Source organism: Diachasma alloeum, unplaced genomic scaffold (genome assembly GCF_001412515.2).
Source record: "Diachasma alloeum isolate Michigan unplaced genomic scaffold, Dall2.0 Dall_scaffold_00275, whole genome shotgun sequence".
Taxonomy (NCBI): domain Eukaryota; kingdom Metazoa; phylum Arthropoda; class Insecta; order Hymenoptera; family Braconidae; genus Diachasma; species Diachasma alloeum.
Window position 1 is genome coordinate 291789 of NW_021680414.1, and position 14361 is coordinate 306149.

The following is a 14361-nucleotide window of genomic DNA, read 5'->3' on the forward strand; positions in this document are numbered from 1 at the left end:
TTCTGCTCAGAATCACCCCCTGATCCTAGGGTGTTCAGATGTACATGTACTTCTGAAACACCCTGTATATTAGAATCATCGAATCAGCTATCACTTGTACAGTAAATCCAACATGTTATATAGCTAGTGAATTAACGAAAAATCATCAATGAGGTAGTGAATATTATCAGTGAAAATTCACCAGTGCTTCAACGAACATTATCAGACAATTATCAAACTAAACTTCAACTTCAACAGTTCGTTTATTTATTTGTGCAGTCCATTTAAACTATTGTAAATAAATTGACTTGGCTCAGGCCTAAATCACCGGTGTAATTTGTGAATAAATTCACCCTGTACTTGTCTTACAAACAAGTTCATTCCTGCACTTTCCCGTTCCATCGCCACCCTGGGAATTAACAAAACTCAACAGATTTTTAACAAACTCAATTAGGTAAATAACTTGAAGGGGAAGACTGGTTGGAAAAAGTTTGGATGGGGGGCGAGAAAGGCACAAATTGCAAAACTGGGGGGAAATATCCGAGAGTGAATAAAATTGATTATGCTAAAACCATTCGAAACAATATCATCAATTTATTGATGGCGAAGAAGGCATTAAAATATCACCCTGTGACATGCCCAATATCATATGCTTGCTGTCCTATGCTCACAGCCCCCTGCTCGTTTAGCTCCTTTTTTCAGATTCCTCTAACCAAGATTTCCATGATTTACCCTATCGAGTGACCCCAACAATGACATCGATTGGATCGATGTTCCAGGCTAGAAGAATAAACTTATTTCGAATTAATTCCTATTTTCTTCTATATTTTTCGGCTGGGTTTCCGAAGAATATGGGTTATGGGCCCCAGATAACTGAAATCTCAGAACTTTTTAATTTCTGTATTTCAGTTGCTCTTAGCAGGTTTGCTTGATTGTCGAGGCGACAATCTTTCTTTTAGAGAAGTGAGTAGCGCAACAAATCTCTAATTTCCCCAATTGCATTCTATTATTTACACATTCTTTTTTCATCTGAACCTCTTCTCTGAAAGTAACGTCTTTCAATTGATTCCATTCTTTCTTTTTCTTCCTGATTTACCACTTCTTTTTGTATTTTTCTTCCCCTCTACCCCTGCTTTTATTTTAATAAACTCATATTTATTTTGAATCCGCGTGTTCTTCGATATTATGAATTCCATTTTACCCGATTCTCCCACTAAACAACAGTATTCAATTTACCTGCCACCCAATTTACCCTACTGGCTAAGTAGCCTGTCTTTATTTCACCACTTATTCTATTTTACCCCAAGATATAATTCGCCCATCACCCGATCACCATATTATCTCATCTTGCTCCGTTGTCCTTATATTAATTATTCTTATCCTAATTAATTTATCCATATATTATATTTGCTCCACTGTCTATTCAATTAATGATTAAAGAATGAATAATTCGTTTTAGCGAAGTCCTGATTCTCAGTCCCGAAAATTCCAAGTCCCAATCTTTCAATGAGAGACTCCCGTCTCTACCGCATTGGCGAACACTCACTCGAGTCTCTCATCAAAGATGCTCTGAGACGTGAAACTGGTTATAGGAGATCCAGGTATAATAATTTCAGTTTCTCACAGTCTTGGAGAGATCGGAGAGACTGAAAATTTCTATCGCGGGGCGTAAATCACGTTTAGCAAATCTCAACTTATGCTTATTAAAACATAATTTACGTTTCGATTTTTCTATGTGTACAATCATCTTTCCAATCAACTTCGTTAGTTTATTCCTGCAGCATAAATTTGGCCTGATATTCGATCTTTATAAAATCGTGAAAGTTGTATTTCTTGAATGTGAGGCACGTACATTCTTGAATTTCGTGAGGCACGTACGTTCACACTACCAATGTCTAAAGTTTCAAGTGAAATGGATATCTTCGGAGGAAGACTCCACCTGTGGGCAATTGTGGAAATATCAAGACAAGAAATTTCAAGAGATTGGAAAGTTCGAATCCCGAAAAGCCTGCCTAGCTGTTCATGCAATCATGATATCGTGCGATTCCCTGTCGTGTTGAATCGCATTTCTCACGTCCTTGTTTTTCTCCTTATCGTCAATACTTTAGCAGCAGCTCATAATGTTTTAGTTCAATTTAATCAAGTTAATTTACTCGTAGATAATTTTCAGTGGATCTTTGTTATGTACCAGTGAGGGATTATTACTAATCAGTGGATAAACTCAGTGATTCTGGTCACTTAGGAAATCCCCTGTGGCATCAATGTTCAGCCACAAAACTCTATTTTTAATGTGGACAATGGCAAACATTGAATCGAGTGTAACCACGGAACCTGTTGCATACCTATTTACCTCCCTTCCTTGTGTATGTGCAGTCCGGGATTGGTTGCATGGTTTACCGGAATGATCGTGGGTGTAGGAAATAGACCATTTCTTATTCACTCTCCCCTACCCTATATAAACACAAAAGTAACACAATATATCGGAAACATGATTATGTTTGCTTGCAGGCCGCCGCAATGTGGCCTGGAGTACTACCATTGGTAGCTGTACTGATACCCCTCTTGCATTTTTCGAGGTAAGTTAATTAGATTATTTATTCTTTGTATTAAATTAATTCAATTAATGAGTATTTGAAATAGTTTGATGCATGAACATTTTATCGTCTAGCAATTAATAAAATTAAAAAATGTAACATATATAAGCTTTTCAAATCAATAATTGAAGAAATAAGGGCAAAATGAAACCCTTATTTAAATATGATTTTCATTAAATTTGAGTTGAGTGACATGGTTGGAAATCATATAGTTTCAAAAGTGAGCCTCAAATAAGAATAAAACATGTAACAGAATTTTCCATCTAGGACTGGAAAACGACGTCAACTCATCCCGTCTACTAGACCAGCCGTCCTTTAACCTCGGAGACAACAAACTGAATATTTCCAATGCGGATCTCAAACGAAAAAGGAAAACGTAGAAAATTCTCATTAATCTAACAAATAAACTTAAAACTAAGGAGTCTATGGCAGGGATGGGGAATGTCCAAGTAGCTCGGAGCTACTACAATAAAACCAATTAGAAAATATATAAAGTTTACAACCCTTCCAATTACAAGGGTTCCAGTACGATCATAGTGGGGGTAAGGAAGTAAGTGTAGTGGGGATAGCTGTATGAGGAGTGCCTCACGCGACGAGTGCAGAAAGTGAAATTTCCTCCATGCGCTCACCATTTTATTCTTTTTGAAATTAATTTTATTTGTTATTTAAGAGTAAGCTACTATGAGTTCTCATAGTCGCAGACTATTGAAGTAATATTTGTTATACCTTGAAGATCGATTAAATATAATATGTATAAAAACGAAGAATTAGTGCGAAAAACAATTTTACTGTCCGTTAGCCGCGCAGACAGTTAAATATTAAAAATAGTCCATTCTCCTCAGTTTTGGAGTTACATAAATTTTAATTTCTTTTTTTAAAAAATGTATAGAATTACTAATAGGAATTACTTCTTTCAATTTTGATCTTTATGTAGCCAGCTTTATTGTTATTGGAATGACCAGTCCGATTTTTGACTGGTGTAATTGTTTTGTTATATCAAACGGATTAAATATGAATATTTTGGAAATACATATTCCGGCTATGTTGCATGAAATAGGGCGATTTTTTGTTTTGAAAAAAATAACAAAATTGGCGTATTCGAGGTCAAATTAAAAAGAAATAATCTTCGTATTCGTATCCGTTTTATTTGCTGATTATGAGGTACAACCTTGTTACAGCTGGGTACATATCGGATGTGAGAGAATTGAAAGTATACATAATGATAGAAATAATAAACAGTGAACAATAAGCATTTTTAAGTAGAAAGTACAAAAAATGTATCGGAGGGGGGGGGAAGGTCCGTTGTTCGAAGATGACCGCTAAACTAGCGCTGAAATCAAAAGAAAATATAGTTGAGACTGAAATTCAAGTTCAAAGTGGAGGTCCAGTGTGGTTGCGGATAGAAAATTGAGGCAGTAACGAGGCCTGGCAGAGCAAAGAAAAGGAAAAATAACATTGTAAGCTCCCTTAAATAATCACCAATAAATAAGATTAGATACTTAGAGCTAGGAGTAAAATCGTACAGTAATCGAGAAAAAATTAACGGTTCGTTCCCGAGGTAAAGTAATTAGTGATGAGATTGACCTTGTCAAAGCGGACTAAGGAGGAAGGACCGGCGTCGGTCGGGTTCAGGGCTTTGTCACGCGCCCTGAGGGCACACTTGACATACAAGGAGAGTTTCTTGGTATCCAGCGGGTCATCTGAGTCTAGGAAGTGAATGAGGGACTGGAGATTGTCCTCGGGGTTCCTGTCGGGGTCGCAATTATTGCCTAGGAGTGACAATCGATAGGAAATATAGGCGGGACAGTCCAATAGGAAGTGGGTCAAGGTCTCGGCAGAACTACTGGAGCACACCTGACAGGGCAGGGATGGGTCGATCTTGAAGAACACCTTGTTGATGTCGATGGAGATCTCAAGGAAATTAGCAAGCCTCACTTGGGCCTTCACCCTGGTCATGGAGATCGGAGTTCGTAGGCAGAGGTAATTGGCTGGGAGACCCGATAGGGTCCTTGGGATCGACGGCAGGCAAAAAGAAGATGCTACCGTCCTAGTCTGGTCAGCCTCAAGGAGATGAGCTTTCAGCTCAGACAGAAATCTAGACCCTTCCGAAGACCAATAGGATGCCGAGGAGTCAGTGGCATCAAATTGGATGTTGAACGACTCCAAAAGACCCTGGAGCTGGAGGATGGGGTTGTATCGGCGTGCTCTGGTGAATGACGCCCTGGAGGATGAAAGGGAGCAAGCTCGAGACGTCGCAGCCAAGTCCATGTACCTGAGAAGACAGGCCTTAGGTAGCCTGTCATCCTTCTGTTGGAGGACACTGGTGTACCAACCCAGGGTGAGTTTGATGACCCGAAAAATCAGCTTCACTGCGTCTACCTCATGGCGGAGGAGATGCCCTGGTGTGCAAGGAGGAAGCAGAAGAAGCCTCTTATAGAAGCCAAGCTGAATGGTCTCCAGATTGTCGATGTACTGAAGGGCCCAGGCGGGTGCCGCATAGAGCAGAGTTGAGGCGATCATGGTGTCAAATAGCTTGATTGGAGCGTCCCACGAGTCTGAGCTGGCTCTTGCCAAGATGGACATTACTGACCCAAGGGCGATCCGAGCTTTGGGTGTGGCAGCTTGTGCCGCACGGAAGCCAAGCGCCGATGAAGAGAAGACCACCCCCAGGTAGGTGTAAGTAGATACAACTTCGATGTTCTCGCCGTAGATTTTTAGGGGGAAGTTTGGAAGCAGTGTGGCGGGCCCGGCGGATCTGAAGAGGATCAGCTTCATCTTGGAGACATTCACAGTTAGGCGGTTTGTCTGGAAATAAGCCTCTAAGGAAAATAAAAGCCGGTACATGTGCAGTTGGTTGGCAGAGAACAGGACCAAGTTGTCTCCGAACAAAAGCGCCAGACCATTCCTGAAGGCGTCGATGCTAGGACCGAGGTGACCTCTGCCACGCAGGAAAGACTCGATGTCGGACAGAAACAGCAGGAAGAGAGTGGGACTTAGACTTTCGCCCTGCAGTAAACCCTCCCTGATATCAATACTCTCAGTAAGGCGGCCGCCGGAACGCACTCTCATGGTAGCGTGATTGTAGAGGTTACGAAGAATGTTGATAATCTTGGTGTTGACTTCCAGTTGATAGAGTTTCTGCCACAGGAGAGGATGACTTACCGAGTCAAAGGCACGTTTCAGGTCAACAAAAAGACCGAAAACTTTGCGGCCACCGAGTCTCAGCTAAAGTTGGACGGTCGCCATCGCTACAAAGATCTTATCTAGCGTAGAGTGTCCTTTGCGGAATCCAGCTTCCGGGAAGATGTTCGCCTCCTCCGCCCATTTGTCGAGCCTGGAGCAGAGGATCTTCGTGAAGATTTTTTGCGACGACGTTGACGAGCGCGATCCCTCTGTAATTCTCTGGCTTGGTCTTTTCACCCTTCTTGAAGATCATGGTCAAGATAATTTCATGCCAAGAATGAGGAACCACGCCCTCGGAAAGGATTTTGTTGAAGAGGTTGAGGAGATACAGCATACTGGCTGGAGGGAAGAATTTGTAAAATTCTGCAGGGATGCTGTCAGAGTCCGCAGCCTTTCCGCACTTCGCAGCCACCAGGACCGACTCAATCTCACCCAGTGCGATTGGAACATCAAGACGCTGGTCAGCAGAGCCACTGTAATCACCCAAGTCAATAACCCTCGAAGGGTAGACGCCAGCGTAGAAGGATTGCCAGACCTCTACGTCGAGCTCTGGGGATGGAGATCGAACTGTACAGGACCGGAATGCTCTCCAGAAGTCGGACTGTGCTTTAGTATTGGCGATCATCTCTCTGATGTCGTTGAAATACGCTTGCTTCTTGTCGTCGATGAGGTCAAAGTATGTTTTCTTGATACTGCGGTAGGAGACAACAGCTGGAGGTAAAAACTGGGCATTCCGGCAGGTACGAAGTGAAGATTCTGCTGATTTCTTCGCAGCTAGGCATTCCCGATCGAACCACGGCTGTTTTGGATGGAAGGTGGAAGTGTTTCTCGGAGAAATGAGCATACCTGATGCTTTTGCAGCTTCATAAATCGTCTTATGAAGGGTTTCCATCAGGAGGTTAATATCGGCCTCGGGGTTGAGCAGTAGGGAGGGGGAATTGGACAGGTGGAAGAGGTAGTCATCGATTCGGTTTCGGTTCCAAAGAAGGCGAGGTCTATTTAGGGGTTTCTGGGGATTTGGAGGGTGAGTGGGGGGGCCAAGAAGGTCTATGGAGGTAGGGAAATGGTCAGAGGGAAGGACTGAGTGGTCTACGGAGAAGTCGTGGATTAGGTGGATGTTGCAGAGGTCTGAGAATACGAAGTCTATAGTGCTTGTCCTCCTGGGGCCAACGTAGGTGATCTGAGCTTGAGTGTCTCCAGGAGTCCTGCCATTCAGGAGAACAAGGCCGTTATCCTGCATGAAAAGACAGATGGCAGAACCACGGGCGTTTTCTGCTTCGGAAGTGAGAGACCTTTCGGCCGATAACACGGAGCCCTCGAGCAGCTCGTCGGGATTGCATCCGTCGGGACCAACCCAAGCATTGAAGTCTCCACCGAGAATAAGCGGCTCACCCGTCCTAGTGACCTCAACCTCCTCCAAGACCTGCTGTAGTGCTGCAAGGACCATTCCCACATCAGCCAGTCCATGATATAAATTAGTCCAGCATAGAGGTTCCTTGGGAGACCTGGAGGGAGAATGTTGGGGAATTTGGCGAAGATACAATACTCGGAGGTGGACAGTACCTCAGGATAGAGACTGTTGTGGAAACCAATAGCTAGACCACCACTTGCACGACTGGGAGCACTTGGATCCTCTTTGGTGCCATCCACTGAGATGAAGTTGAACTCACGAAAAAAAACCGGAACAGGAGGTCAAGGGATTAAGCAGCCAAGTCTCCGTTAATCCGAGGATATCGGGAAAGGAGTGAGGGAAGTATTGGTAGAGGTTTTTGATGCCATGAACGTTCCAGAAGATCAATCTCAGTGAAATTAGTTTTTTGAGGCACGAGGGAGTGAAAGATTTGCGTTAGTGGTGGAGGGGGGAGGGTGGGATTTGCGAGGGCGAGGTTTGACGAGTTCAACAGTCCCCGAGGTAGTGTTCCAGCGATACTGTTGGTCTCCAACAAAAGCAGTCTGGTGGGAAATTTTTACCACTCGTAAAAACCGAGAAACTCGGCCATCGTTTCTCTGCTCCTTCGCAAACTGCCTCAGTTGGTAGTCAGCCAGCTGCTCGGCGGATCTGCCCTAAACGGTCTGCTTTGGTTGGGGCCCCGCGCTTTTTTGACTGAGCAATCGGTAAAGGCGAACTCGATCTGGTGGCCGATAAGACAGGGGGTCACAATATCTTGGAGGAGGGCAGGGAGATGTCGCCGCCTGCACCCTTCACACTCATGCCAGCAATTCGGACCGGCCGAGACTTGATTCCATTTGGGTGGGAAAGGGGGAATGGGTGGAATATGGACTTACCTAAAATCAACAAAGGTCAGACAAAAAATGATCAATATAAAAAAAGAATGTTATACTCAGGTCAATCGTTGGTTTGTCCAGGGGCAGCAATGCCTACGGGTCATGACACAACCATCGCACACAATTAAATTAAACGGAGTCAAACACAAACAAGTAAAAACTAGCAGCACGAGACAAAGCGCAACCACACTGGACCGTGTTCCGGACCGTTCCCTCAAAAAGAAATAATTTGTGATAGTTATTCAACACATTTTTAGAAAAAATTTTCAAACAAGAAAACTATAAAAAGTTGAGAGCACTGGATTATCTTCATTATTTCAAGTGTCTAGGGGAAAAACGAATAATTTCCTAAAAAAAAGTCATTTTGAGAAGATGAAAAGAAAAATTTCGATAAAAATGAGGTGAAGGGCTGAAGTTTTCAATTTTAGATTTTTCATTTTTAAGAATTTGAGGAATGTTAGGTAAACATATTTTTTCACTTACAGAAAACAACATGTTCACGTATATGACCAGATCCATGCCAAATCAAGTCGATGTTGGGAATTTTTACCTCAATTTTTTTCTGAAAAGATGATGATTTGACAAAAATTTTGAAGAAAGAAAAATTGAAAAATATTGATAACTGAGAGAATTATGATTTTTTTCGAGAAAATGGCTAGTTTTTGTTCAAAAGAATTTGGTTTTCTAAATTGGCCTTGATATTTCTGCGGGGTTTCAAGCTATCAAATCTTCCTTCGGCACCTTCAAAAAACATGAAAAACTCTTTAAAATGAGATGTCATACGTAGCATTATCTTCAGTTTGACGGACTTTAAACGAGAAAACGTTTTTTTTCCAATCGTTAATTACTCAAAAAGATAATTTTTTTTAATCTGAAATTTTCACCAAAAACTTCCAATAAAATGATGAGAGTTTTGGTGCTAATTAGAGTTTGTCCTTCGCCGTAGCTCGGCGGTTATAAATTTTTTCAATGAGACAAGTATTCAAAATGACTGAAAATCGGAGTTTTTTTTGTCGTTATTTTACATCGGTTCGAGCCGGTTAGGGTATGCTGCGATGATGATCGAGACTTTTAAATGGTTAGATCTCTCCATTCTACCCGGCTGGGTTTTGAACTCAGAACCTTTCACACGTGAGGCAACGAACTTACCCACTGCGCCAAGCCACTGGCCTGAAAATGGTAATTATTCATGCAATTATCCCCGAAATGGGTAGATATTCAATTGAATGATTAACAAGTGGGAAATCGCTCTTGTATTGCATATAGTATAGTTATTTTTCCTAATAAATTAGTAATATGCTTCTGAATTGTTATTTTCCACATAATTTATTTCTATCATGTAATTTTTTTTAAATTTTTACTTCTCTTTTACTTTTTTAGGTCTTTACGATTTGTTCCCTTCCCACCGCCCAACCCCGTGTACCGCATTCGCCGAAGGACAAGGGAAAACCTCATTTGAGAGAAAAACCTGCCCAGGTACAATCGATCCCGCAAAAAAGGAAAACTTGAATTTGAATAAACTCAAAACAAGTAATCTTGGAAATGACCGGGAGTTACAAAAAAGAACCATAAAACATAATCTGTAACGAGATTTTCTCGTTACGGTAAACTGTTTTACCAACGCGAAAAAACCATGAGTCAAGAATGGTTAGAGTGAGGGAAAGAGTAGAGAGCGACATCTAACAGCTGAAGAAGTTGAGCGAAAGATGAGAGTGACATCGAACGGCGGTTTAAGTGAACCGCGCGTGAGGTGAATAGACCAATCAAATAATGCCAAGAGGCATGGTTTAAGTGAAACCATGCTTCTGAACATTATAAAGAGGCTGTCGATACGCTGTCTCCATATCTAGAAACTCGCCCAGCTGTGTTTGGGGAAAATGGGCCAACGTACTGGCATTCCAACTGGGCGATTCTAGAGGCGCTATCGACTTAGACTAGGGACCAACGGCTAGGTGAAAGGACTAGCGCCCCCTCGATTGCCGTCGAACTGATTGGTGGTGGTGGGGTAACGGATGACCCACCGCCGCTGAGATGCTCAGACTAGAGGGAGAAGGCCCTAGTAGATTTCGAGACAGTCGGTGACAGACACTGGAGTAGAGCGGATGAAAATCGTCTGGTCCTCGACGACGGTCGTAAGTGGCATTAACCCGTNCACTGGAGTCGAGCGGATGAAAATCGTCTGGTCCTCGACGACGGTCGTAAGTGGCATTAACCCGTTATGGATTATGAGGGTCCGTTGTGAGGACAAGATTCGAAACAGCGAGAGAATGGGACGCTTCGGCGTCCCAAACAGAATGATCGGATTACTTTGAGGACGTGGGATGTTTTAATCCCATGTTCTCAGGGATCCATCACTTCGGACGAAAGAAGTGGTGTTGGCGTGGATGCGTGGGCCGGGAGTTGGGCCAACTCCTGCAGGCCCGATCACACGTGCCTCTACGACGAGTAATCTGGGTGTTGGCCCGCGATGATAGTGCTTTTACCGAGCATTGAGGTTGAGTTGGGGTGGGCACAGGTGGGTGAGAATAAGTCTCCGGATACCTGTGTCGCATGTGCCTCTCAATGTTCGGCGCTCCGAGGAGTGAGAAGGATTCGCAGGTAATGGTCGACCTTTCCAGAGTTGAGCCACTCTAGAGAAGAAAGAAATACGTCAGAGGAATGGAAACATCCTCGGCGAAAGATACATACAGGAATGGCTCCTGGCAGATACGCTTTATCGAGATGTCTCGGCTGATCGATCGAGTGAATTACTTCTAGTATGGTGGACCTCGCCCACTGTACCATTTTACCCTGATGCTGGCTCGGCATATTTGGTCCCGCCACGAGAAGTCCTCAGGGTAGATGAGTTATCCTCTAAGGCCGGTTTACCGTTGGATTCTCCGTGAAAATCCAGCTGGATTGGTGGTTTCCTCCGTCTCTCGCGGGAGCAAATGCGGTACAGTGTAGCAAGTCGGCCACAGCCGCAAGGTTAGGTAGAGGGTAGATGGCGGAGTAAATCGAAGGGTTTAAAATGCCTTAAATAAATAAAAAGGGAATTTGGAAATTGACAATTTTAGTCAATAAGTCAGAAAATCATTTCATCAGGTGTAGGAATTGAGGTTATTGTGGGGAGATTCAATTCACTAACAAATGCGATTACGTTAATTAATCAGTATATTTACAAGACGTTTAAAGGATTATACAAAAGTAAAGAAAAGGTGTCATCTGATAAGAGGTTCATAACTGACTATTGTCTGCGGTGTCTCCCGATTCGCAAGACACCCGAATTCCGTAAACGGAATAAATCAGAAATATACGCGTAACACGGTGAGTGCGAGTGAGACGGCGTGAGGGGTTTCGTTTCGTTTCCCTGCCAATCATCTTCTCTCGGTGTCGGTGGTCAGCACGTGTGTGTGTATGAATGTGTATGTAGCGAGCCGATACATGACTCCCCTGCTTGAATAAAAATGAAGTTTTTAGAGCTGTTACAGAAAAACTATTAATTCTGAAACAAGTAAATTTTCAATTTGGCAAGCAGGTGAGCAAAAATTATTCGTAGAAAAATTAATCGTAGAACACGTGAATTTTCAGTCTGTCGACGAACGTTATGCGTCTCCTTTGTCTTTCAGTGTCAGCTGCAGTGCTCGTGCTCGGCTGCGCCTCATTCTGTTGTTGTTGGGGCTCATCATCTTGGCGCGGGAGTTGCTCTGGAAGTTAATCCATGTCCTCCGGTAGTATGTATACAGACTTTAGCCTGTCGATGAAGATTAGTGTTTCTGTCCATGGAGCGCCTCTGCCTATTCCGCGTGATGACTCAGTATGGGCCGTTATACGGCGGAAAATGATTGCGAGCTTGCGTCTTGGTACGTACAAGGACATACGAGCTGTTGGCCAAATCTTTGAATGTGAAGATTGGTCGTGTTCCATGCCGTGACATTGGCGCGGGTTGAACGCGTTCGAAGTATCTTTAAAGGTCGCGTAGTAGCTCCGGTACCCCTCTCCTGTCCGTTGGCGTGAAGAATTCTCCGGGGACTCTGATGTTTCCTCCATATATTAACTCCGCTGTGATGCTCCGGATGTAATTTTTTTAGGTTGTTCGAAGTCCCAGCAAAACTAGATGTAGCGCGTCGTACCACGAGTTTCCATGGCAGCGTAGGGCCGACTTTAGTTGCCTGTGGAGTCTTTCAACTAGTCCATTGGTCTGTGGATGAAGCGATGTTGTCGGCTTTCGGTCGATTCCGAGGAGCTGAGTGAGTTGTCTCTACATGTCCGCCATGAATTGTCCTCCTCTGTCCGATGTTATTCTCTTCGGAACGCCGAATCTTGCGATCCAATGGTAGAGGAATGCGTGAATCACAATGCTCGTGTACTCGTTTTGGAGCGGAATTGCCTCTGGATAACGCGTGAACCTGTCTACGATGGTTAGACAGGACTTATCCTTTCGAGTTTGGTAGAGATACCAGATGGATATGAATGTGTTCAAAGCGTGGCGAACGTAATTCGAACTCGGCAATCGGTATGGCTGCGTTTCGCGTGACTTTCTGGCGTTGGCACGGCAGACAGTGTTTGCTCCATTTTACCGAGTCTTTATTCATGGACGGCCAGACGTAGTGTCACGCGACGAGTCTTCGCGTTTCTCTTCATCCAGGGTGTGCTAGCGAGTGGAGTGACGATACCACTTGTTTTCTCAGCGGGGCTGATACGTGTGGACGGACTGTACCTGATGATACATTACAGTACAGTGGCTCGTCCATTCCTGGAAGTTGTAGGCGATCCAAATGTAGGTTCACGTTCGGTCGCCGGAGTAGCTGCTGAAGTTCCTGGTGGTCGCGCTAGGCATCTATCAGCTGTTGGGTTCTGACAGCGGTTGTAACTGATTCGACTCGTGACAAGGCATCTGCCACGAAGTTGTCTGGGCACGCAACGTATTTTATGTCCGTGGAAAATTGGGCGATATAATTCAATCTTCAATATTGCCAGGGTGAAGCTCATTCCGGTTTTTTGTTTAAAAGCGTGGGTCAGCGGTTTGTGATCGGTAAATATAATCACGTGATGTCCTTCAAAGATGTGTCTAAAGTGTAGTACCGCTTCGTAGATCGCCTGTAGTCCTCCGTCATAAGCCGTGTGTTTCTGCGAGGAAATCGTCAGTTTCCTGCTGAAGAATGCTAACGATTGCGAGGAGCTGTGGTGCTTTTGTTGTAGAACAGCTCCGATCGCGTGATCTGACGCGTCTGTGAAGATGGCCTACTCTGCCTCGATATTTGGATGAGACAATAGAGTGGCCTCGGCGAGAGCTTGCTTGCTACCCGTAAAAGCCTCTTCAAGGGCTGGAGTCCAGGTTATTGGATGCTTCCTCTTGACGTCCGGATCCTGAGTTGCGGCGTTCAGTGGGGCGAGGATTTCTGCTGCTCCCTTGATAAACTTTCGGCAGAAATTCAAAGTTTCAAGGTATCTGCGTAGTGGCTTGATCGTGGTAGGTCTTGTAAACTCCACAATCGCGTTGACTCGATCCTTGGGTGGTTTGATGCCTTGAGCGTTTATCACGTGGCGGAGGAAGAGTACTTCCAGCTATCACAGAACTGATTTAGCGACGTTGACTATCAGCCCGTCTTCCTGGAGTCGTTGGAAGAGAATCCTCAGGTGCTCGCAATGCTGCTCTTCGTTTCTCGATGTTACGAAGATATTTATATACGAGAACAAAAATGGTAGAGTGTGTGTGACTTCGTCGATCAGACGTTGGAATGTCTGAGCTACAGCTCCAAAAAGTTAGCAAACCAGGGTCATTAGAGGGGGTCGGCGAATAGCTCAAAAATAGGGGCTTTTTAGGGGCTAATTTTCTGCAAGAAAAAAAAAATTTCTGCTTAAATAATTTGGCCAAAAAACTCATTTTTCGATTCTGCACGTTAAGCTAGCAGACCAATGGGGTCGAATCGAGATAATTAGTGGCCCATGGTATAGTACTAAATACGGGCTAATTTTCTGCAAGAAAATAATTCCATTTTTGCCGAATTTTTCCGCTATTTCCCAGGAGGTCAAAATGGGTCAGGTGAGGGTACGGGTAAATCAGGTACCTCGGACCCTAGGATCAGTGAATGCCTTCTAGGAAACATGGGCTTCAATTCAAAATTTGTCGCGAATTTTTTCCTCACTTACTAAAAGGTCCAAGTCCTCGCCGGCCCGAATGGGTCAATTTAAGATGGCTCCCTCGCACCACTCGATGGGTCGGTACATTCAGAGAAATATGGGCTTCAAGTTGAGCCCCATTAGAAATTTTCTGCAAGAATAATAAGGGCTTAAGTCCTCAATCACCGAAATGGGTCCATTCAAGATGGCTCCCTCC

At 43.9% G+C, this 14361-nt stretch overlaps 1 protein-coding gene across 1 annotated transcript in view; it reads left to right on the forward strand.

The window, feature by feature from the left end:
* Nucleotides 1-14361, forward strand: part of LOC107037951 (glutamate-gated chloride channel) — a 239727-nt gene that overhangs the window by 84015 nt on the left and 141351 nt on the right. The window contains exon 2 of the mRNA XM_015256785.1: nt 2488-2555. Within this exon, the coding sequence (XP_015112271.1) occupies nt 2488-2555 (68 nt within the window). The remainder of the gene's footprint in view (nt 1-2487; nt 2556-14361) is intronic.